Below are 21,403 nucleotides of genomic sequence, written 5' to 3' on the forward strand. Positions count from 1 at the left end.
TGATGTTTTCACATATCTATGATGTCATAACTGCGAGTAACCCCTGTCTTGCAAATGAGAGGCAAATCACATTGAAAGCAAGTGGATTCAGATAAAAAATTGACAAACATTATCATTGATTCAGAGGAGAATGTTAAAACACTTAAGTTATACGGCGATACTCCGTGAATCTATCTCTGACAGCAGGCCCTAGCTAAATAAACTTTTTAAGCTTAAATTGTTGTAACTAACCACAAAAGCTTAAAACCCCCATGTGGTCAGAGCTTTGTATACCGGAGCGCAGCTGTGCAGCATTGAGGCTCCCCATTTTGTTTACTTTTCTTTTTTACCTAACCTCACTCTCCGTTTTGGTGGCGAGAAACCCTGTGTAGGAAAGTTGTTGCCTGTTTAGTTCCCTTAAGTCTTGAGCGGGAAATTTTCGCGAACCTTGGCTCTGTGAACTGAAGGGGAGGAGGTATATCTGGTAAATGCAAGATGTTGTAGGCAAGGGTCCTGAAGGGAAGCGATTCCATTGCGTGCGTTGCGGAGATATGTATAATGTATGGAATGAACTAACCCTTTACTTCACTTCATAGAGCCTAGTCTGATTTCCGTCGAAAATGTTTGAGTCGTGTACCTACCAGGAGCAAAATCAATTTTTGAAGTGAAGAGAAGGAATAAGGTTTTTGGCCAATTTGGGGTAAATTAATATCAAATCGTATACTATACTAGATGAATCACTTTAACGTTATTAGAACCATGCGCAACTCAATGCGATTGAACCCAATCGGCTAAACCTCCTTTCCGCATGCTTTGACATAGCCTTCCCTGCAAGCAATGTTGGTTCTTGTGTCGACAAAAAGGTTCGCTGCTTATTTCACGTTTATTCCTAATAGAATGATATGATTCAAAAATTGGCAGAATGCTTCGGTAGTAGAGCTTGGTAGGAATCTGCAAATATGCCTTCCCATGCCATTTCTAAATCTGCCGCCTTAAACAGACGCGGGAGTAGCTAGGGCGGCAGCACCGGAATGCCACTTCGTAAGGTAGTTGCGCGTGAATCGAACTACAGGAACCGAATGGGATGTTAGATCTTCCCGGGGAAATCAGATAAGTGCCCAGGGGTAAGCCTTGTCTCCGAGCGAGGTTTGTGAATGTTCTTGTATCCACCTCTAGGGTAGTAAGGACAGGTAAAATAATGCGTCCTCGGGAATGCATAGCTTGCAGTCCTACATGTTAACTCAATCGTTGAAGATATCCCTGTGCAATGAGCCGTTCAACGTCGCCCAGCCGGACATAGAACTGGCTGTTTTTCGTCAACGTAATAGCACTGTTGCCAAAGGCCAAAATTTTAGTAAACGGAAAAAGAGCATAATGCGAAGGCCTCAGCTCGGGCTCCTTCCCAAAATTCAATTTCTCTCGAGGCAATTATCATGCTCCAGAGTAGTACGGAATGATAAGGACGCTGCACTTACCCATACTCAGTCTGAATCTCACCCGCATCCTTAAGCACGCGCACGTCAATGAACAGATCCTTTGGCGGCTCCAGGCTACCCGTCAAGTCAATATCAATCCATTGTCCCTTATACGCCGCAAGCATATCACTGTAGTGGCGAAAGTACTCCATTTCCTCGGGACTCAGGGAATTTGCATGGCCACCACTACTCTGAGCACCCGTACCACCTTGCTGCATCTGCTCATCTAGCACATCACGACCCTGCCAGCAGAACTCTTCCAGTTTCTCCGCACGTGCGCGGTGGTAGGCAAGCAGGCATCTTTTATTCCGTCGCATCGACAAATGATGCACGAGCAGAGCGCAGGCGGTCGCGTGGTTCTCGGACGGGTTGAATGTGCCTTCGAAGGGCTCCAAGATACGCGCTACATCTTTATCCAATTCGCGGACCTCGCGCGCCACCGAGCGTACCATTTCTGTCTGGTATGGTGGTAGGTGGGAGAGGGATTGCATGCGCTTGGCATGTTGGACCTGATAGTCTCAGAATTTGATCGAATTAGCATACAGCGCGGGGCTGCTTTCTCTCTGGATATGCAGATAGTGGGAAATTACATGACTTTTCGCACATAGAATGGCTTTCTTACCAGTTTGTTACCCAGGTCTCCGTACATTGTGCTCAAATTCGGTATTTCGGGGTTTGGGTTCCAAAAATGGTTCGGGGTCCTGAACCGCTACGGGCAACTTATGCAGCTATCGACCTGCTTTCTGCAGGGGAATGCTTCTATATTCTAGTGTGTAGAACAATAGGAGCTGTATATAGGTTGTTGGGATATCTCACGTAGCTCTTACGGACATCCTGGGGTTGTGGTCTGGGGTTTTTCGGGGCTGCATAGTTTTGCGATGCGGTGGTGGTTGATTCCCTGGTTCTGGTGCCAAGACCCTCCTCTCCAGCCAAAAGCCAGCAGTCGGGAGCCGCACTTATTTACTCCGTAACTACTCCACATTCAAGAATCACAATGGAAGCAACTTCTTTGCGTTTCCAGTCAGTCGAGTCGGGCGTTCTTTATCCCCATTTTATTATCATTATCTACATTCATCATTTTTAGCATGTCTTTGCCATTCTTTTGTTCTATGTTTCTATTTTGACTTCACTTCTGCAACATGGCATATGTAGCCTGTTGCAGGTTTCAAACACTTCTTTATCTGAATGACGACTGCCCACTGCAGGCAAATGTCCTTCCCCTGACTTGCTACGTAGCAGGAGGAAAGGTAAACCCTTCATTCTAGCGTGTGCTATTATTGGGAAATATATTATGTCTGCTGAAATGTGCCGGCTGATGAAGTGTAATCGCAGGGAAAGGGAAAAAGGAACGTCCGTTGCACGCACCAGTTCCCCCTATTATCAAAACTAGGAGATCTCAAGACTGCGTTGCCATTGAAAGAAAAGACGCGGTGCTACCAGGCTTAGACGTTTGGAATTATGATACTCGATTAACCGCATTAGCACTAATTAATAATAAGCTACAGTACAGTACATGCCTTTTACGCATGATATTGAGATCCCAATAATGACCTGTCCAAATTGTTTCTCGCCCAACCGCCTGTAATTAAGAAAAATGGACCCAAGCAGTAAGTAATAAAATCGGCATCGAAGAAATAAAGACCGCGAAATAAAAATAAAATATCAAACAGTCAATCCGCCCAGTCAGTGAACATAACGTGCGTCAAAATTGAAGTTGGAAGACAAAGAAAGAAAGAGGGGAGGAATCAATCAAATAGCCGACACGACCTCTTCAACGCCAGAAGGTTCCACATAATATTCAAGAACTTGAAGAGAAGCCAGACCCATATTGGCGCCTCGAGAATTGATGAGAAACTTAAGTGAAAAAAAAGATGGGAGAATAAAAATGCAGTAAACAAGTACATCGGCAGAATGGAAGGTGGGGATTCGAGGATGAAGAAAAACACGAGATCTATTAACATTGCCCGCATCTACCATGGCCACCCCATAAAATATAATATGGGGAAAGCACGGAAAAGGGAGAAACAATTTTCAAAGATGCTTTTGCTGGCTGTTACCGTACTCAAATGGAGGACCAGTACTGATCCAGTCTTCAAATTGTCCGCCAGCATCAACTTGGTTTTCATTCCACACCTCTCGCCTATCCATGGGTTGTTGTAGACCGGGATGGAAACCGGATTGTGAAATATATCGTTCGTCTTCCTGGCTAGGAAGGCCACTCCGGGCAAATTGTTGCTCTACGTTAGGCATTTGCCACATGTCGATCGGACCCTCGTAGCTGGTTCCATCGCTGGAGGACAGATTAGGTTGACCATCGAATTCGAAAAGTTGGGGATCGACTTGTAACACGTTGAGCGAGACTGGTGTCCTTGATTGTGGGAGCGGCTGCTGTTGGAGCAAGTCTGGGTGTGCGTTGCCTGGAAGACCGGCTAAAGCTACTGGTCCGTCATACTGCATGCCTGGAACGCCCATCTTTTTGAAGGTCACGTCTTCGATATTAGGGCCTAGGGTGCTTTGGTGGATGGATGGTTGATAATAATGTTGTTGTTCGGGAGGAGAGAACATGCCAGGATGCGGCCTGCCAGGGTTCGACATTTGCCATGATGATCGGTTCATGTCACCGTTCAGATACACATCCCCAATTTGTTCGAATGGCGTTCCCTGACGGCTGTCGTATGAGCTGTCGCGATCAATGGGAGTGGGAGTGCGGCTTCGGAAGCTGCCATCTTGGAATGAAGCGCCAGACACATGTCTCACTGGATTTTGATACGATGGAGCCATTGTGATACCATGGTCACTGACATCGCTATGCTCTTCTTCCTTCATGGTCAATGCCTTTTTCTTCTTGGGGGTGTTCGCACTTTTGTTTGGAGCGAACTTGTAATTCGGGTGGGCTTTATCATGGTTGTCTCGTTCAATGTTGGCCAGTCGCTCGTAGTAGTCTCTTACTTCCTTGGGCTCCTTCGGCCAACTCAAACCAGCTACTCGCGAGACTACCTGATGATTGTTCTGAGCACACCATTCCTTTGTTGCTTCCGCATATGCTGAGCGATACAACATAAATGAATTCATCGGCCGTGCGATCTTGCCATTTTTCTTCTCCACCTCCTTTTGGCGTTGTTCTGTGGATCGCATCACATGGAGCTCCATATTTCGCACCGGGATTCGCATCCCCTTTGTCAATTCACTTAACGGCCGCGGCACAAGAATTTCGTCAGGGCCACCCCGCTTGGCAACATTTCGTTTTCGCATCCTTACGATCCTCCGCACGCGCGTCTTGTTAGTGCGGCCAGAGGCAGGACGCGAAACAGTTCGGTTCGGCGAACCAAGGGTGATTCCGGTGTGCGCAAAGGTGCCTATGGCATGTTGGTTAGCATTAAGCAAAATCAAATTCAGCGCCGCTGCTCAGAGCTTACCGTTTGGGGATAAACAACCTCATCTCCGTTTCTATACGGGCCTAGAACTCCATAATCACCCTAGAGAATCGTTAGACACGCGCAGTACTTCAGATTGCTGGCCAAAGTGAGGCAATTGAGTTACTTACAGCAATTATTGGTTCTCGATGAGGGTCAACCTCAATACGGGTATACTGCAAAGTTGGAGATGGCGTCATTTGCGTGTATAGGCTGTCAACTTGCAATCTGTTTTGGAGGAATGGCAACCCAGCTTGCTGGATTGAACAGACACCGATGGTGCGGGATAATTCTCCGTCTATTGACAGCGGAGGCGACGGCGGATGGGTATTTGACATTTCTTGCTCGAAATACCTTTGCCTGTTGAATGGAGTGGAAGTTCCAGTTTCGCTTTCCAGGGCAACTATATCGACGACGTTGCAGGCCAATCTATCCTGCTAAAATGAGCAACTGCACAAGCTAATGGTGCTGAAGGTAGAGTGCAGAGCTAGGAACCAAAAGGCTTGTGGTAGGATGGGTACGAAAGTTGGGAGACGAGATTCCTAACTAAACAGCTTTCAGCCGGTATGTGGAGTTTTATGTATTCTGGTGGGGTGGAGCCGTGCGGTGTTATTGCATTCCCCAGAACTCAAGCTCTCTGAGGTTTTAAAAGATGAACCGTTACACAACCTTTTCTCTCTAGTGGAATCGAGACTATGGCTCCGTCTTAATTAGAGAACGAGCCGTCCCGGTTTACTGAAACCTGGTCCCTGAAGTGGCGTGGAGCTGATTATTTTTGGTACGGAGGGGCAAGGAGGACTGATTGGCGAGAAGGGAGGCGACGAATTCTGCAACTATCTCCGACAGAAAATCCTTCCGGATGCGGATAGCCAAGTAGGGGGTTGGTTAAAGCGGAGGAGAGTATGGTAGCGGTTCTCCAGAACGGTAGCTTTGGCGCTTTTCTGGAGGTCTTTTTTGTTGTTGCTGTTTTAGAAAAGGTGGATTATATTGGGGTAAAGAAAGTTGGCGATAATGTTATTTTTGTGATGTTCTCTCGTTCTAGCCCACTTTTTATGCCCTTCCTTGCACAGTGATGCAAAGGGCAAATGTCGAACAAGAAGAGATACTGAACAGAAATTGGAGCTTGCTAGCTTCAGACCGCTTATAGATGAAGCTGTTGCAGTCACCCGCTCTTGTATGGAACAGCTCAGATCAATATCTGACAGATTCTGGAAGAGCAATGGTTCAGAGTCACGCAACAGGCTAGGGAGCTGACTTAAACAAGTTTAGCAATCAGAACCTTGTCATTTAAAGCGAGAGGAAACAGCGCAGGTACTACTAGCGTGCATGGATTGGTGGGGGTTTAGGAAAGGAAATGTTTCCTCCGTCAATTCTTTGTTTTGAAGGGGCGGGGGGAAGAATCGAGGGGGCTGAGGAAGAAGCATCTTTGTACTAACCATACGGAAGCAGCAAAATGGTTTCTGTTGTTGAAGACAAGAAAGGTGAGGAATACTGAAATAGCTCCTTTGTGATTATCTGTTCGTTTCGGTTTTGTTTTATGACTCTGTTGTTTCTTGCCGTTTCACATAGGATCTGTTACTCAGTTGGTGGGAAGTTTGGGTAGATGTAGAGGGAGTATAGCTTGTGAGGGGAAATGTTGGGTAAAACGTCGACGTTGGGGGGGTGGGTGGATATATGAAGGGAGAGGCAACCCTTTTAGTGTTATTAGTATTTTGAGATTGGAGTTCTAGAAGCAATATATTAAGAATATATAAGGCATACGTGTGTTGTGTGTGTGGCTATCGAATGGTGGTACTTGGCTATTAATCAGGAGCGAAGAAGTGGTGCACAGTGGTTTTGATATGGGAAAGATAGATCGACAAGAGCTGCTTGGTTTTACACCCACACTGATTCGCATTACAGTGCAGCAGCAGACGAGTTGAGCCAACCGGGGGGGTCCCATACAGAGTACTTATTTCAGTTTTACGCCTGCCCTCTGCTCTGCCATATACTAACGACAGAGTTTGACCCATGCTAACCGCAGACGCAGGGCCAGCAGATGCAGCATAAGGCGAACCATAACTCCATCAGACCTTATTTTTTATTTTTCTTATTTCTGTGGGTAGTGGGGAGATGATGGGAAAGGTCCCAGATGTGGGCGAGGAGTGGGAGGGCAACTGGCAGCAGCATCAGTAGCGGCAGGCAGGGAGAGACAATTATTGCTCCAACCGCAGCGGCCTCCTCTCCTGTTGGTCCAGGAATATTGTTTGCCGCAAAAAGCCACGCCCCTAAACTTTTTACGGGGGGCTTAAAACCAACAGGCATTGGCCGCGGCGGCGGCAGAGATGCTGAGGGAAGCTCAACTATGGTTCACAAATGATGGCGGCCCATGATTTCCCCTTGTCCCCCTCCTTAGAGTCCTTACTAGCCAGGTTCGCAGCAAAGTCGCAAACAGCCAGAAGGAAGAGACGCAGAAAGTAAAATAGAAAATAAAATAAATAAAAGAGCGCCTGGGCACTTTTAGTTTACCGGTTCTGTATTGGGGCGATCGCCTTGTGGCTTGCCTAGCGTAAACTCTACCCGAGGAAGAGTCAATCTCACATCCCAGCTGCCAACGGCGATGTAGTTTTCGAGTTTTGGTCGTCTTTCGCGTCATATTTTTCTCCGTCTTCGCAGCGTGGATCGTTTTCTGCTTTCTCTCACAGGGATAATCCTTAGCGATAGAAGCATACACGTATATACTCGCGTACATCACTATATAACATTGTGCGCCCGTGGAATCGGCATGAGGAGCTCTAGGAATATTGGGCATGTCATGTGCTTTCTGGCGAAATGAGAGCCCAACGAAGCCAATAGAACCAGGATAGCCAGGTGGTTATCTCAAATGTAAGCGTGTATCATTGCTGTAAGGGTTAGTATCTCAGGCTGTCCGGTAATTAATATTTATCAGCTTAGTTTTCAATAAATCAGCCGTTTCTCCCTCGTGAAATGCGTTACGCTGTATAAGTGGTTTCCGCCCCCCTGCCCATCTGGTGGTTTTGTGATGCGGAATGGGTGGGCTTCGATTCTCGTATCTTGTTCTGCAACCTGGAGATCTGAAAATTGGTCGTGTCTAGCTACCTAATAAGGGAAGGTAGGAGCAGAGCGATCATCTGTCATTTTAGACCTTATTAGAACGGGATTCTGGACGGCGATATATCTGAGAGGGTCTCGGGAACTACACTAAGCAGTACGGAAGGTGGCAGGTGGATATGAGACATTCCTTTTTTTTTTTTTTTTTTTTTTTTTTTTTTTTTTTCGGCTTGTTGATCATGAAGACGGGGAAAAGGGCCCGCCTGAAAAGCAGAGAAAATGTCAAGAGGGAGAAAATACACCACCAATGACAGTGTGGGATTCAAGGAAGAATTCTCCGTTAGGAACTCAAATCAAACCGGATATCAGATCATCCACGGCGACCACAAGCCCAGCCCGAATTGAACTTAATTTTTGCGGGGTTCAAATTATGATCTGTGCCGCATCCAGAGGCCTGAAATAATAATAGCGTTAGCAACCCTAGGGTAAGTTGGAAGGAGCCATTCGTTCATGGACTGGAGAAGAGATGCCCGTACCTGGGAGTTTTCTTGGGGGGTTGAATGCACCACGGATTTCATCACGATGTGGCGTAGTTGTGCGAAACCAAGTCACCAGACTTACTTGTTGGGCTTGCTGAGCCATTATTGGTCGCTAGCTGGTCGAGGGTCAGGGTTTCGTGCAAGGTTTATGATATGCACCAGAGATCTAAGGATAGCATCAACTCAGATACTCGACAAACATTTGGCACGGCACGGTCGTTGTATCATGTAAGGTAGGAATAGTTAATGATGTCGACTCTATAAACGTCCATGGATTGTCTCTTCACTGAAGATAAAAGTTAAATAGAATTAGGTCATAGCAATTTGCGAAGGTTGCTCTTTGCTTATTGATTCCTTTTTCTATTTCCCTCCCGGCATACATCGGGAAGTGTAGAACCCCTGTAATAATAGCCGAACCTGTCAACCTGTCATGACAAGTGCTCCTTTTCTTCATTTGACCCTGCAGCACCAATTTCACATAATGTGATCGATTGCACCAAAGAAATCGACGAAGCACTGAATGAAGCGGACCAGCGGATCCAGCAGCGCATTGGTTCATATATTAGAGAACTATTCCAAGCGGCATACACATATATGCCATTGACACGCTTTCCAACGGGCCAAATTCACACTGGGAAAAGGGAACTGAGATGATCTGATACGAATCGTGGCGGATTGACTCAAACTGGGCCGCTTATCTCGAATGAAAAGTGGTTCCGAATGAGGAGTCGCAGAGCGTTGAGAACTTTAAACGTGTCCAGAGTAACAAAACCTGCTTTTTGGAAGGGATCTAGACGTAGCAGATCATACACTATTGATGAACATCGAACATCGCCAAGACATGGTAGCTCCAGTGCAAAAAGTCTGGACTCCTTAGTAGATATCCAAGTTAGCTGGAGATGTACTACTGAATAGGCGAAAGGCGCATCTAGTGAGTTATTGACTCGAAACGCACAACTGCGGTACGGAGTAGTCGGTGCTTCATCGATTGCTGTAGAAGGGGTTCCTTATCGAGATATATGTGCAGAAGTTCCTCCCTCCCTGCACCATCCTTAGCAGGAGGTGTAGATGTGCACACAACATATACATACATGTAGCCTCTGTAAGAATTGGATAGGCAGGATCCAAAGCAGCTGAAGGACCAGCCCGGCCACCCCCAACAACAGTCGCCGGGAAAAAACATTCGCCTCCCGCGGTCGTCCGTGCTCTGGCTGGCATCTGAAGAGAAGTCTGTAGTCCCGCACCGCCGCCCCCGCACTGATGTTGAAGAACAGCGTCTGGCGAATAAAAGCACACTGGAGACACCTTACTTCACACGACAGGGTCTGATTGGCCCAGGTGACGAAGAGGCGCCGACTGCAAAAACCAACCCAAGCCCGCAACCTCCAACTGGCCCTAATTTGAAAGCCCCGTCCCGTCGATAACTGGGCCCCGTATTGGGGTGTATTCGTCCGGTATTTGGGTGGGAGGCGGTTGCGTTGTGGTTGGTCGTACGAAATGGCCTTTTTTTGGCTCGACGTGACGTCTGCGGCTCGTCATCTTGGCGCGGTTTTGGCGTGGGAGCGCTGGACCAGACTGTCGGGTCAAACCGCGCCATGTGATTGGCTGACAATGTCAATCACCCCGCTAAACTGCATTGAGTCTAGCAGCGTAATGACGGTCCAACCTTCCGCCCCGCCAGAGAACTTGGCAGCTTAGTCATTCATAAATCAGAGAGCTCTTCAAACTACAAGATAGATCGCGTTCGTGGGTGAAAAAAAAAGAGAAAGATTATCAGGATTCAGGACATGGACCTGCAGATAACTCGGCCTGCCTCCCGGAAATTCAGCGTAAATCTGTGCTTCCTGTCCTTCTGTTCCATGTCCCCAATTTCACCTGCATCGTCCTAAAAATTGTTTGTTATGTCGGCGACTGTGGTTGCTTGGCAGGCCTGGTCGCCGACAATTCGAGAACCGTGCCTACATTAGCTCTGCGTCGTATCTTGAGCTGCTTCACACACCACGTCGTCTAGTCCGGTTACACCCAATAATAATCCAATTGTCTCGCCTTCGCTACGCTCCGTCTATCACCGTGTATTTTGCTCTCTGCCAAGATTTGTTATTTTTTTATACCGCTTCTCATCCAGGTATTCTGGGGGAGGGGGGCTGGGGGCGGTGCAAAGACTCTGGATATATCATCTAACCATCATAAGTACCTACTCGGGCTAATCCGCAGTTCCTACAGCTTTCCCCTAATCCTTCTTGGGCCCTTTTATATGTATTGTTGTTATTTCTACGCATAGTATGTCTTCTTGACAACTCAGCAAGTGTGCGACTAGTTCAATGTCGGCGAAGAAAAGAGATCCACTGACCGCGAAAATTTTCCGAGCGCCTTCGCCGAAGTTTCCTGCAAATTAATTGCGGCGTGCATGGGAAAGAAATTTATATTCCCGGACCAAATATATAACTAACTATAGTTATAAAAAAAAGGAAAAAAAAAAAAAAAAAAAAAAAAAAAAAAAAAAAAAAAAAAAAAAAAAAATCCTAAAAATGGGAGGGGATCTATTGTATTCTTCCTTCGGGGTATCGGGGGGTGGGGATGAGGAAAGGAGAGGTGAAGGCAAACTGCCAACGTACTTCCTCCTATCATTACTCAAGACAAGCGAGGTCAACGTCCTGTCTAGATAGGCAATGAAAATTCAGGAGCCATTGTACGTATATACATACATGTACATACACAATTACCCGTTCGCTGGGATATGTACTGCAGGGCTCATCTAGATTAACCCTCTCTATTTAATTTTCCGTTTTGAGGGTTCCATCTCGAAAAAATCGACCCCTCATCGCGATTTTTTACCCCTGTGAGCTGCCATTCCCCACCAGTTGCCCAAAGTCTAATGGGATGATGGCTGGGCGCGAATTTTATCTCTTTTCGCCCTTTTTCCCCTTCTTTTTTAGTGAGAAGTTGTCGGGAAAAATATAGAGAATGTGTTCATCTGTGCGGCCCCCAAACCCTTGTTATTGGACCCTTGACAAATGCGGACAGGACAGTATGAATCCCCACCATTGGCTGCAAAAGAAACACCGAAAAGCTGTTTTTATGAGTCTAAACTCCCAAACGAAGACCCCTCATCCTTCCTCTTGGCGGAGTGGCTCACGGACGATAGTTACCCGGTACGTGGATTACAGGCTCCTTGCTTGCGCCGTGTCATTTTCCTGTCGGCATTTTTGGTGATATTTGTTAGAAGGTTAGCGATTGTCGATGGACAGACACTAACTACCTCCCCTCGTTTGAAACGAAGACATCACATCATCAAGATGGGAGCGCGCGTTGGCCGGAACAATATGCACTCCTCAATTAGGTCCCCCGGAACCGGCTCCTCCCCGACCATGTTATGTACTGTGCGTATACAATCCTTGACTGAACATTCTGTTAGTTCGTTATATGGTTTCCCTCTTCCGGCTGAAGGAGCTTGCGGCGATTCGCGCGCATGACTGCGGAGCAAGTAACAGTTAATTTTGGTCTGAGCTACCTAATCAGCCCCTGCTTGACAGGGCTCTGGACAAGGGTACAGTTCATCCTAGGAGCAAGGTTGTGAAGAGAAGTCACGCTCCTGTCACATCGTAACCTCCAGGTCATGTTAATCTTTGCGCTGATGCTGGTGGGGTTTGATTTGTTTAATCGCATACTCCACAAACATGCGTTCAGCTATGCAAGTAAGACTGAGGAGAGTATTTCGTCATTCAGTACGGAGTATTCATCCCTATATCCCCACTCGACATCCCATCTACCCTACCCACAGCGCCAAGCTGGTTACATCGGATTCACGTCACTTGCCATGGTTGCCTCTGCGGAAGAGCTACACATGGATGGATATCTTCTAAGCACCCTTGTAGGTGGCTAGGGGTTGTGCGAACTTTTTCGCTCTCTCTTCTCCTAAGACGGCATGGTAACAGAGGAGGTTGGCTGGGACCCCCGCCGCATTTGGCTCCCGATTCTACTATCCTATTGCGCGGAAAATATGTACATGTAACGTATGTACATGTACATTACAGGCGCCCCCTTCCTTGCATCCCCACGGCGGGATATACTGAAACCCACCGGATGGGCCATCTGAGACACTCTGATTCGGAAAACACCTCAGACTTGATCTATTCCGGCTGCTTGACCTGGGCGATAAGCCAACCTCTGGTCAGCTTGTTGCTAGGTACCTGAGGGAGGTAGGAGGGATACCGGCGTCTATTTCCGGGGGAGGGGGAGAGGGGGAGGGAGGGGGAGGGGAAAGCCAGAAATTATCCCGCATCCACGCTACGGTATTCTCAGTTGTGCGGCTTGAACCCAAAAGCTCCCTGTAATTTCTTTCTTTCTTCCTTGCTTTTTCGATATATATTTGCGCAGTCCTCGAGAAATCAACACAGGCGTAGCAGCAACTGAAGCTGACAATAGTGAATACTCATTGTACACGTTGCAGTTCGCTTCCTTGTTTGCTCCATTCTGAGTTTTATGATACTCTTCATTATGCTAATTATGCTAAAGTATTATTACAGTTTGTGGCCAGAGCTATAATAAAGTCAGGGTCGTCGTTAGAAATACCAGAAAGCTGTGGCACGTATATGTATGTATGTACGTACAACATTTCAGCAAGTGCCGGGAAGCGCCAGCGTGTATTGTGAGATTAGCAAAATGTAAAATCTGTAGCTACAGCGTACTGCGGATTAGTGTACTGTACATACATCCGGGCCACATGATCCATGCCGCATATCCATGGATACTCGCCCATCAATGCCTGTGCCTGTATGTATACATGTATACATAATGGTACCAAAAGTATCGTCCATGCATTGCTGTGTGGGCGACAACCAGGAGTTCACGCACACATGGAATACTTGGTGCCTTATCTATCTTGTGAACCCTGGATTCTAAAAAACCTGTGTACGTCTGGCACAGGAGACAAAATAAATCTATTTTAAGAGACAGATATGGTGGTCAAGTAACTATATGTGACTTTAGAGAATACTTTCTCCCATAGAAGAAGTGTTAGAGAAGTATGTACGTACGTACATTACGTACGTACATTACGTACGTACATTACGTACATACATACACTTGACTACACCCAGTGCATTCTGAGACATATATAGTCACAAATATGTATACGTAGCTATATGTATGGATGCGGATGTTGTGGAAGGTTGTCAGGTACAGTACCGTGCTTTTAAGAAGGACAGTTCGGTTGCTGCTGCAGATATTGAACATCCCTACCATAGAATCTGGGTCCATGTCTTAATTGAAGTTAATTGAAACGGCCATATGTTCTTTTAAAACTATGAACTATTGTGATTTACATGATTATCCATCCCTATCATATCCACAGCCATTATTAGAATATATGTACAGTCCCTGCATTTCCTGACAATGGCTGTATTATTTATTTATAGCCGCAGATCAATAGAGGAGGCAGGGGAGCATGAAGAAGTTCTACTGGATAATGATCTTCGCGGTAGAGGTATGCGAACTATTCTGCTTTTTATATGGATAACGTTGAACTATGTTCTATATGAGGATTATATATCTATATGTTACATGGTTATAGTACTGTACAACTAAAGCAGGTGGGAGAATAAATAAAGCCACGAACAGGCTTCCCCAACGTTTCTCGAGCGCCTCCAGCACTTTATTCCCTAGATTCCAATGACCTACTAGGACATCAATAAGGCCGTTGCACTACAGTACCCCAGCTGTTCAAGCGTGGCGGCCAATACTTAGCACTGCCTGCAGGGACACCTTGACTTTAAAGCTTGTCCTGCTCGGTTGTCGATAACTTCCCATCTAGCCTGTTAATATAGGCACCTAGATAGCTTATTTACGCACTCTACATACTTCGTAGCTGTTAATCAGTAGACTTTCTGAGAACCCCAACGGGCGCCTCCTCCCCCTCGAGGAAATAATGGGATGTGAGTAATATATCACCGAAAGGGGAAAGAAAAAGAGTATAATTAAGCATGGAAAGTGTTCCATCCAAAATCGAAGGTTATTTATCTTCAAGTATGAACTCCCTCATGCAGTTCCATCCAGTAACTTACAGGAACTGGTGTGATCAACCATACAGCTAACAGAGCAACAGAGCAGCTGGTGATTATTTATTGGTCCCGCCGCAGAGGAAAATAGAAGCTAGGAAACTGGCTATCTCTTATTTTAGTATTGAATAGGCCAACAGGCCGCGCGGCTGCTGGAGGCGTAATATGATATATCTAGAAATCTGAACGGAAGAATGGATGTCCTGTACTGTATACGGCAGCTGCTTTGCAACATCATCCATTATTTTATCCGAGCCAATATCTTTGGACATAAGTTTTTACGGCTCACGACTTTTGTTGGCAGACTCGCGACTAGGCAGGGTGAGTTCGCATGGGGCACATCGAATATCTGCAGCTTCAAAAAACTTCACCATGATAACCTTCTTTCCTCTCGGCCCTTCATGAATATATATCCCTGGCACATACAGGAAGTTGAGAATTTGCCTACCCACTACACATCCGCCACTAGGGCTGTGAGCCCGAGGAACCCTGCATCGTTGTTCCTATCTTCATAGAACTGTCAGATTCTTAGCCTAACCCCCCCCTGGTAGACACAGGGCGCCATAGCTCCAGCTGCAAGGAAAGATTTGATTCCCAGCGTGCAGGTCTCGGACATCAGTTACCAAAAGCAACAATCGAGGAACTGGTTCAGACATCAGGAATGCGGGGGTTTTCACGGAGGGAGACAGACTTCTCCTTTCGGTTTTGTAAAGTGAAGAAGCTCTTCCGGGTCTAAGAAATTCGTCATCGCCCATGGCTTCATGGGTGGTGTTGGCTTTTGGACGCGCGCCGAAGTTAGTTGGAGATCCCAGATTTCCCCCCCTGATCCTTGCTTGTTCTTACGGCTGCGGTGGGGGGCAGGCAAACTAAAGTAAATAACATCCATGAACCCAGCAACACGTGTAGTTATGTCAGTAACTACCGGCTCAGCATCCGGGATTTGAATATGCTCTGCTAGGCGCATCAGGGCGGAACCTAGGGCATGTTGTATTCTAGATGTTTTACGTTGCCTCTCAGTAGTCCCACAGACGTGAGCTTGACAAGGATTTTGCGGGTGTTTCAAGTTGAGACACGAACGTTGATGTTGGAATATCAAAGAAATAGAGACACAGGCTGGATGTACTCCGTACGGAGGAGGATATCGGTACCTAAAGTTACAGAGTAGTTAAGCCTCCCGAAAATCTCTCAGTTCTGACACAGATCACCCCGCAGAAAAAAGAAAAGAAATCTACACCACGGGCCCTGCTACTCTAAGATTCTCTAACAAGAGGATCCAAACCCACACCAACCCACCACCTGCTGTGGCGGTTTATGCTTATACTTGGGGGGTTCCTTTGCTTTTTTTTGCCTTGAAGTTTGATTCGCCTTTGGTCACTTGCCATTCTCTCAGACGCCCTGTGGGAACTTCGTCGCTCCTTGATCTGCGCCGCAGTTTTGGCTGGAGCATCAAGGCGGCAGCCAATGCACTTCTCCGATAAAGAGATGCACTTTAACAGCAGCAACTTTTATACTTGACAGATGAGCATATTATCCTTTCGCCATCTTCACTACAGCAGAATCACATCGGAAACGCTTTGGTTCATCTCAATAGTGCAATATCAAACTTTGTATGATTTCACAAGAGTTTCAATGTGTTGGATATCCCATCCATCCGTTGGCTTCCTGGAACAGTCACTGGCTTGCAATTTAAGTACAAAACATGATGCATTGCAAGAAAAGAAGCTTGTGACCCCATGGCAATGACATTCTGTATGTAGGCTGACCAATTCGCCTCTGGGTTCCGACAACGCTGCTCTACGCCGCTCTACAGGATTAGTTTTTGTTTCCACCATTCCGCCTTTACATTGTTTGCCCCTTTACTAGACCAAGGTTAACAGGTCTAGTATTTTCAGTGACTACTTTTTCAGTTTGCTATTGATCTAAGCCAATGGGCTTATCACAGCTACGCCGGAATTCAAACTAAAAGTAAAGAAATCTGTTAGTGTATAACTGCTCTCAAGCGGCTTGATACCCTTCCAGATGCAGGGATTTATTATGGTGTATCGAGTAACAAGCTACGAAAGCTTGCCCCTGCACTTATTGCGTGGAATATGTCATTATCTCTCCCTATACTCACTGGGGTTACCTGAATAGAGATGCCTGCAAAATCCATGCCCTTCTACTACTACATCCCTAACACCCTAACAACCTCGGTGCAATCGTGAAATTAGCAACCTCTTCCAACCCCGAATATAATGTCAGCCTTGGTTGACAGCAAGATCTCCGATTTACCGAGTTTCTCCCATATCCAACAATCTCCCATCCTGCAAAGATCGACTTAGATGACGTCTGCACCCTGCCAGGCAGACCACAGCGGAGACCCACGGCCTGCCGCTCCTCACTATTCTCACTATTCTAAGGATAGTCGTGTGCTTGTGTCATGCACGTCAGTCGCATTGACAGTATTTTGAATAGGCCTGTTAGCTTCTGCCCTGTGAGACCGATCCACACAGCATCACCCAGAGCCTGATTCGCCCTCTTATCCTTCCGCATTCCTGCAATTACTCACCTAACTTCTTCGTTCTAATTACACAGCAGCAACGGTTGACTCATGTTTAGGCCACCAAAGCTTGGTCCCCATTGGCTCCCTTTTCCTTTTCCCAACCACTTCAACCCCCTTCGCGAGAGTTATCGCTGCAAGAGAAGAAGGTAGGGTAGGAGGGGACAAAAACAACAACAACAACAACCACAACCACAACCACAACAACCCTGATAGATGTTACACAACACCACCCCGCGCTCTAATAAGCCTCCAACAGAGAGATTAAAAATCAAATTTAAACATTGCTAAGCATCAAACGATCGCCCCAATATCGATCGAATGAGATTTCGTGGATCAGCGGGGACTCGCTCCCGCCGCGCTTTACCATGTTAAGTTAGCGTGGCCAACTCTAATCGAGCCTTCTGTGGTTCCCACCTACATCGCGGCCTTGAGTCCAGGTTGTAACTATCTCCGCTATTTGCTTTTCCAGATATTATTAAATGAGAGTGTCACGGCTACGTACAGATCGCCCTGGCGAATTGACTTGAGGAGAAAACGGGAGGGAGGGGGCGGGCTCTGGTGTCGGGAATACATACCCCGATATCGGATTTTAAAGGAAACGACACCGGTGTGCGATTTGAAGAAAAAGATGATAGATCATTTTCATAGTAGTTATCTGTTGATCGATTCGGTTTTTTTCTTTCTTTTTTTTCATTTCTTTCCTTCTTCATTTATTATTAAGTTCCTTCATTGCCGACCGCGTTGAGTAGCGAGCCAAGCGACGCAGTCTTGTGAACTCAAAACTTCCTCTCATTTCATTGGCAGCGGAGGAATGAAATTTGTATTTTTGATCCTTGATCTATCTGTAGGCACCTATCAAAATTGTGTGATTTCCCTCAATTCTACCTAAATATCCAATTTTAGGAGATACTACTCCGTAATGAGGTGAAGAACAAGTACAGAAAGGTGGTCAATTCTTTGGTTTTCACTCTAACCCCGGATCTGAACCGCGCGTACTCCGTACATGTTTTCTTTTTTATAGACATTGCACATGCTACCCGTCGAGTACCATATGTATGTAACTACTGCACTAGTTATACGTGGCTTATTTTTCCATGGCCCTCCAAAGTTGTTCTCCACTGAAGAGCGCAAGATGCTCTCTTCGCCGCCCACTCGGCACATACAAAACATTGCACATTTCACTCTAGAGAAAATTAGTCGCCTGAAAGATTCCAAATATGATACTTGGGAGTAGATGACATTTGCGAGAAGTGTACAGAGGTAAGTTACTCTTTACGGTCTGTAGGGATATGTGAGAAAGAATTAGCCGGGGTTGGGGATTTTAAAACGGACTGCAGGCTTCCTCCCTTCCACGGGGGTAGTTAGGGTACAACGGGGTTGCTAGGGGCATCGTCCCCCTTGTCGGCGTCGGCATATTTTCCCCCTTATTTTAATATGGGCTAAAATGATTTCGAGATCCGGCGGTGGTGGCATGAGAATCTACGTTGCTTATTGATTCTTGACGGGATATAACTGCGCTTCAAAAGTTCTGCTAATAATAAGCCGTTTGCTTCTTCCTTTTTTTCATATATCCACATCTAGGGTCAAGGAATAATTATAGAACAAGTAACTATAGCATTGCAAAGAAGAAGCTCCGTGATTACGCCCTCATGTGCTCCGTACTAAAAATGATTTCTTCTTGCACAACTTATACTTAAACTGCTTCCTATTTTCGCGTCCCTGGAAGACGCGACATACTGTACATAGTTAATTTGATTCTACAATCTCGTAGTTTTTACCTTAGCAACCACTCACTGGTTTTATTATGTCACACCTTTTGCCAGAGCACGGAGAATAGTTAAATAAAGTACATCCTTGGTAAGAGACAAAGCTTAGCAGACAGCGTTTTTTGCTGATAGACTTTGTTTATAGAAGCAATAACAGATCGAAACGCAAGCTGTCATTTTACCAGTAGTTAACTACTCCTGCATCACTGGGACAGCCGAGTTTTTACTTTTTATTTTTTTTATTTTGATATTTTTCCCTCAATTTTTGAGAGGGATCCCGAGGCTCTGTCACAATAAAGTGCCGCTGATTCAACAATCGGATTATAATGATAACTCGAAACTAAGACCAGAAAAAAAAAAAGTTTGCATGTTCTCTTCTGCCTTCTGACGAAAGAAAAATGCGTTTCTTCTGGTTCGGTGGGGGCGAAATAACTAGCTGCGTTATTTACTCGTCGTTTGATTTTCCATCCCGCCTTCTGAGTCCCCGACCCCGACATCACAATAGCAGCAACCTGGACTCGACAATAGCGAACCCTTTTTTTTTTTTTTTTCCTGAATTGCGCCAGACAGTCGGGACCTAATTATTTTATTTGCTGCTAGTCCCAAACCCAACTACTAATAATTAATGTATCAGTTCCGTGGTATTCCAAAAGACGCTCCCCCGGGAATATCCCCGCGATGGCTATGGCTTCGTTTTCGTTTCTTTTCTTTCCATTCGAGAATGCTCAAACGACTGGATTGTGTAACGGTTAGGCAAAATGCAAGTGATCGAGGACGGACTAGAGTCGTCCCTTGAACGCTTTACGCTTTTTGGAATGTATGTAGTAGGCAGGCAAGATTGCAAGTCAATGCATTTGGACAGATAGATAGACGTGGCGATTCATGCTGGGAGGGGAGAGAGACGCCTTTCCTTCCAAAGGTGCCTTCTAAGCGGTGAGAGAGCGGAAGATGAATGGAGAAAACTTGATTGGTTTGAGTGATCCCTCAACGACGGTGAAGCATTATTAATAATAATAATATGGACATGTCGTACCACCAGTTTAGAGGGGCGCACTTGTGGTGACGCAGTAACTAGTTAGGCCAGATGGTCGTTACATTGTGAGACTCGGAGGGAAGGGAGAATATCGTCAGCTACTTGTATTGTACCCTTTCTCTTTCTGTTTGTCCAAGGCAATTGAGCTGACGAGAAGCGCCCTTCCCCTTGGGAAATCGAACTGCTCCAGGTTTACTTGCTTTACTCGCCCAAGGATGCCCTAATAAGCATGGCCTGGGTAGCATTTTATTTCAGATCACTCACTATGGAGAGCAAGGGCTAATATATCATCCAGGAATATCAGACCCCTGCAAAGAGAAAGCAGAGCATCGTTAGCTACCTAATATCAACCTTCAATAGTCAGGGATACGTTATGAAAGAAATGATTGATTTGTGCCCCAACCTCCTCAGCCAGGGCGCGTGGGTGTTCGTTCACAATAGAAAGTTGTGAGCGAGCACTGTTCACAACATATCCAGCCAGGGTGAGGCTTCGGCAAGCGTCTGTGGAGCGCTGGGGAGAAGTAACACCAAACGGCCCTTCCTCAAATATCATATCAGACTAGACAGACTAGACGACGGTCTCTGCGTCGAGAAACACTGTTGGGTATCATTTCAACTAGGTTCAAGGGTCCGTTTAGTCACCAGGTGTGTACGCGCCCTGGGCTTTTCGACATCCTAGTTCTGCCCGAGTTGGCTCCGAGTCGCTAGAAGCCCCATCCGATTGGCGTGCTCCTGGGCTTCACAGTCGCGTTTCGGGTAGGAAATGTCTCCTCTTGTGGTTAGTGTCCAGCTGGGTGACAGGGTTATCACGGACCTGGGTGCGGCAGCGTCGCGAATCTATTTTTCGAGTCCGCGGTTAAATCTCGGGGCTTGTTGAGCCTTGCCCGCTGAGGCGCCCGAGCAACAATGCTGACAGGGTCCACACCATATCACAGCGCAGCTATGATGGATTATAACCCATCTCACTACTCTCCGGACCCTAATAGAGTGCTAGCAGTGTGGGCACCTGATTGAGGCAAAGCGATTGATACCATATGACCATTTGATGGCGACAAATGATACGCAGCAGGGGAGATCTGAGAAGCTGTTGGGATATATCCAACGAGTCCCCTTCTTTTTATCCCCCCAGGGATAATGCCAAAATAGCTTGACGCGAGCTATATCTTACAGGGGAAGTCCTCCTCTTGATGTCATTGACGGTTTGTGAACCCCGCAGCACAGGGCTCAAAGTGACCTTCTCTTTTCAATCTCGTAAACAGTGATGCGCTCTGGGTTTCCAATTGTTACCCCCCACCCCTCCCAACCTTGCGTATCGATTTTTACTACCATTTTGAAGATCCTAACACGAAAAACAACTACACAGAGACCCACTCAGGAGCGGAATGCCCGAAACTAAGCCTATTTTTCAAGAGCTATGGGAGCGCTTTCTATAACGGTAGCACACCGATTTGCGGGGGAATAATGAGCCTAGTGAGGCACAGTGTTTACCTACATAGGTAGAGTCCCTCTCCTCAGCTCCCCCCATTTACCTATTCTCATATTTTTGAGT

The 21,403-nt window shown here is 46.4% G+C and overlaps 4 protein-coding genes across 6 annotated transcripts; 1 reads left to right on the forward strand and 3 right to left on the reverse strand.

The window, feature by feature from the left end:
• Positions 1 to 109: 109 nt before the first annotated feature.
• On the reverse strand, positions 110 to 2,338 carry BDBG_03535 (DNA replication complex GINS protein PSF1). 3 transcript variants are annotated; one of them, XM_031721293.1, is made up of 4 exons: positions 2,077 to 2,335; positions 1,455 to 1,963; positions 1,213 to 1,309; positions 126 to 1,045 (listed from the first exon to the last, which is right to left on the reverse strand). In XM_031721293.1, exons 1-3 carry the CDS (start codon positions 2,101 to 2,103, stop codon positions 1,216 to 1,218), a joined length of 630 nt encoding a protein of 209 aa, XP_031577797.1. In that variant the 5' UTR covers positions 2,104 to 2,335; the 3' UTR covers positions 126 to 1,045; positions 1,213 to 1,215. The 3 variants fall into 3 exon arrangements, with proteins under 3 accessions (XP_002626371.1, XP_031577797.1, XP_031577798.1); XM_031721294.1 differs by having other exon boundaries at positions 126 to 363; positions 557 to 1,309; XM_002626325.2 differs by having other exon boundaries at positions 110 to 1,309; positions 2,077 to 2,338.
• A 1,147-nt stretch (positions 2,339 to 3,485) lies between these two features.
• On the reverse strand, positions 3,486 to 5,205 carry BDBG_03536 (HMG box protein; the record flags this gene model as incomplete). The annotated part of the gene is made up of 4 exons (XM_031721295.1): positions 3,486 to 4,641; positions 4,713 to 4,810; positions 4,871 to 4,930; positions 4,999 to 5,205. The coding sequence occupies 4 exons, from the start codon at positions 5,203 to 5,205 to the stop codon at positions 3,486 to 3,488; spliced, it is 1,521 nt and encodes a 506-aa protein (XP_031577799.1).
• A 3,932-nt stretch (positions 5,206 to 9,137) lies between these two features.
• On the reverse strand, positions 9,138 to 10,054 carry BDBG_03538 (uncharacterized protein; the record flags this gene model as incomplete). Its single annotated transcript, XM_031721296.1, has 2 exons — positions 9,138 to 9,321; positions 9,768 to 10,054. 2 exons carry the CDS (start codon positions 10,052 to 10,054, stop codon positions 9,138 to 9,140), a joined length of 471 nt encoding a protein of 156 aa, XP_031577800.1.
• Positions 10,055 to 12,028: 1,974 nt separating this feature from the next.
• On the forward strand, positions 12,029 to 13,737 carry BDBG_03539 (uncharacterized protein; the record flags this gene model as incomplete). The annotated part of the gene is made up of 5 exons (XM_031721297.1): positions 12,029 to 12,328; positions 12,393 to 12,470; positions 12,984 to 13,051; positions 13,135 to 13,230; positions 13,578 to 13,737. The coding sequence occupies exons 1-5, from the start codon at positions 12,074 to 12,076 to the stop codon at positions 13,735 to 13,737; spliced, it is 657 nt and encodes a 218-aa protein (XP_031577801.1). The 5' UTR covers positions 12,029 to 12,073.
• Positions 13,738 to 21,403: the final 7,666 nt, after the last annotated feature.

This window comes from Blastomyces gilchristii (genome assembly GCF_000003855.2).
Source record: "Blastomyces gilchristii SLH14081 genomic scaffold supercont1.5, whole genome shotgun sequence".
In the NCBI taxonomy this organism is placed as follows: Eukaryota; Fungi; Ascomycota; class Eurotiomycetes; order Onygenales; family Ajellomycetaceae; genus Blastomyces; species Blastomyces gilchristii.

What these genes read in the sequence shown, in the direction of transcription:
- BDBG_03535 (XM_002626325.2), bottom strand. Translation starts at nt 2,103, where the DNA reads ATGTACGGAGACCTGGGTAACAAACTG. An exon ending in GAGACCTGGGTAACAAACTG is followed by an intron (nt 1,964 to 2,076) that starts GTAAGAAAGCCA and finishes TGAGACTATCAG; the next exon opens with GTCCAACATGCCAAGCGCAT. An exon ending in GAGATTCAGACTGAGTATGG is followed by an intron (nt 1,310 to 1,454) that starts GTAAGTGCAGCG and finishes CTTTGGCAACAG; the next exon opens with TGCTATTACGTTGACGAAAA.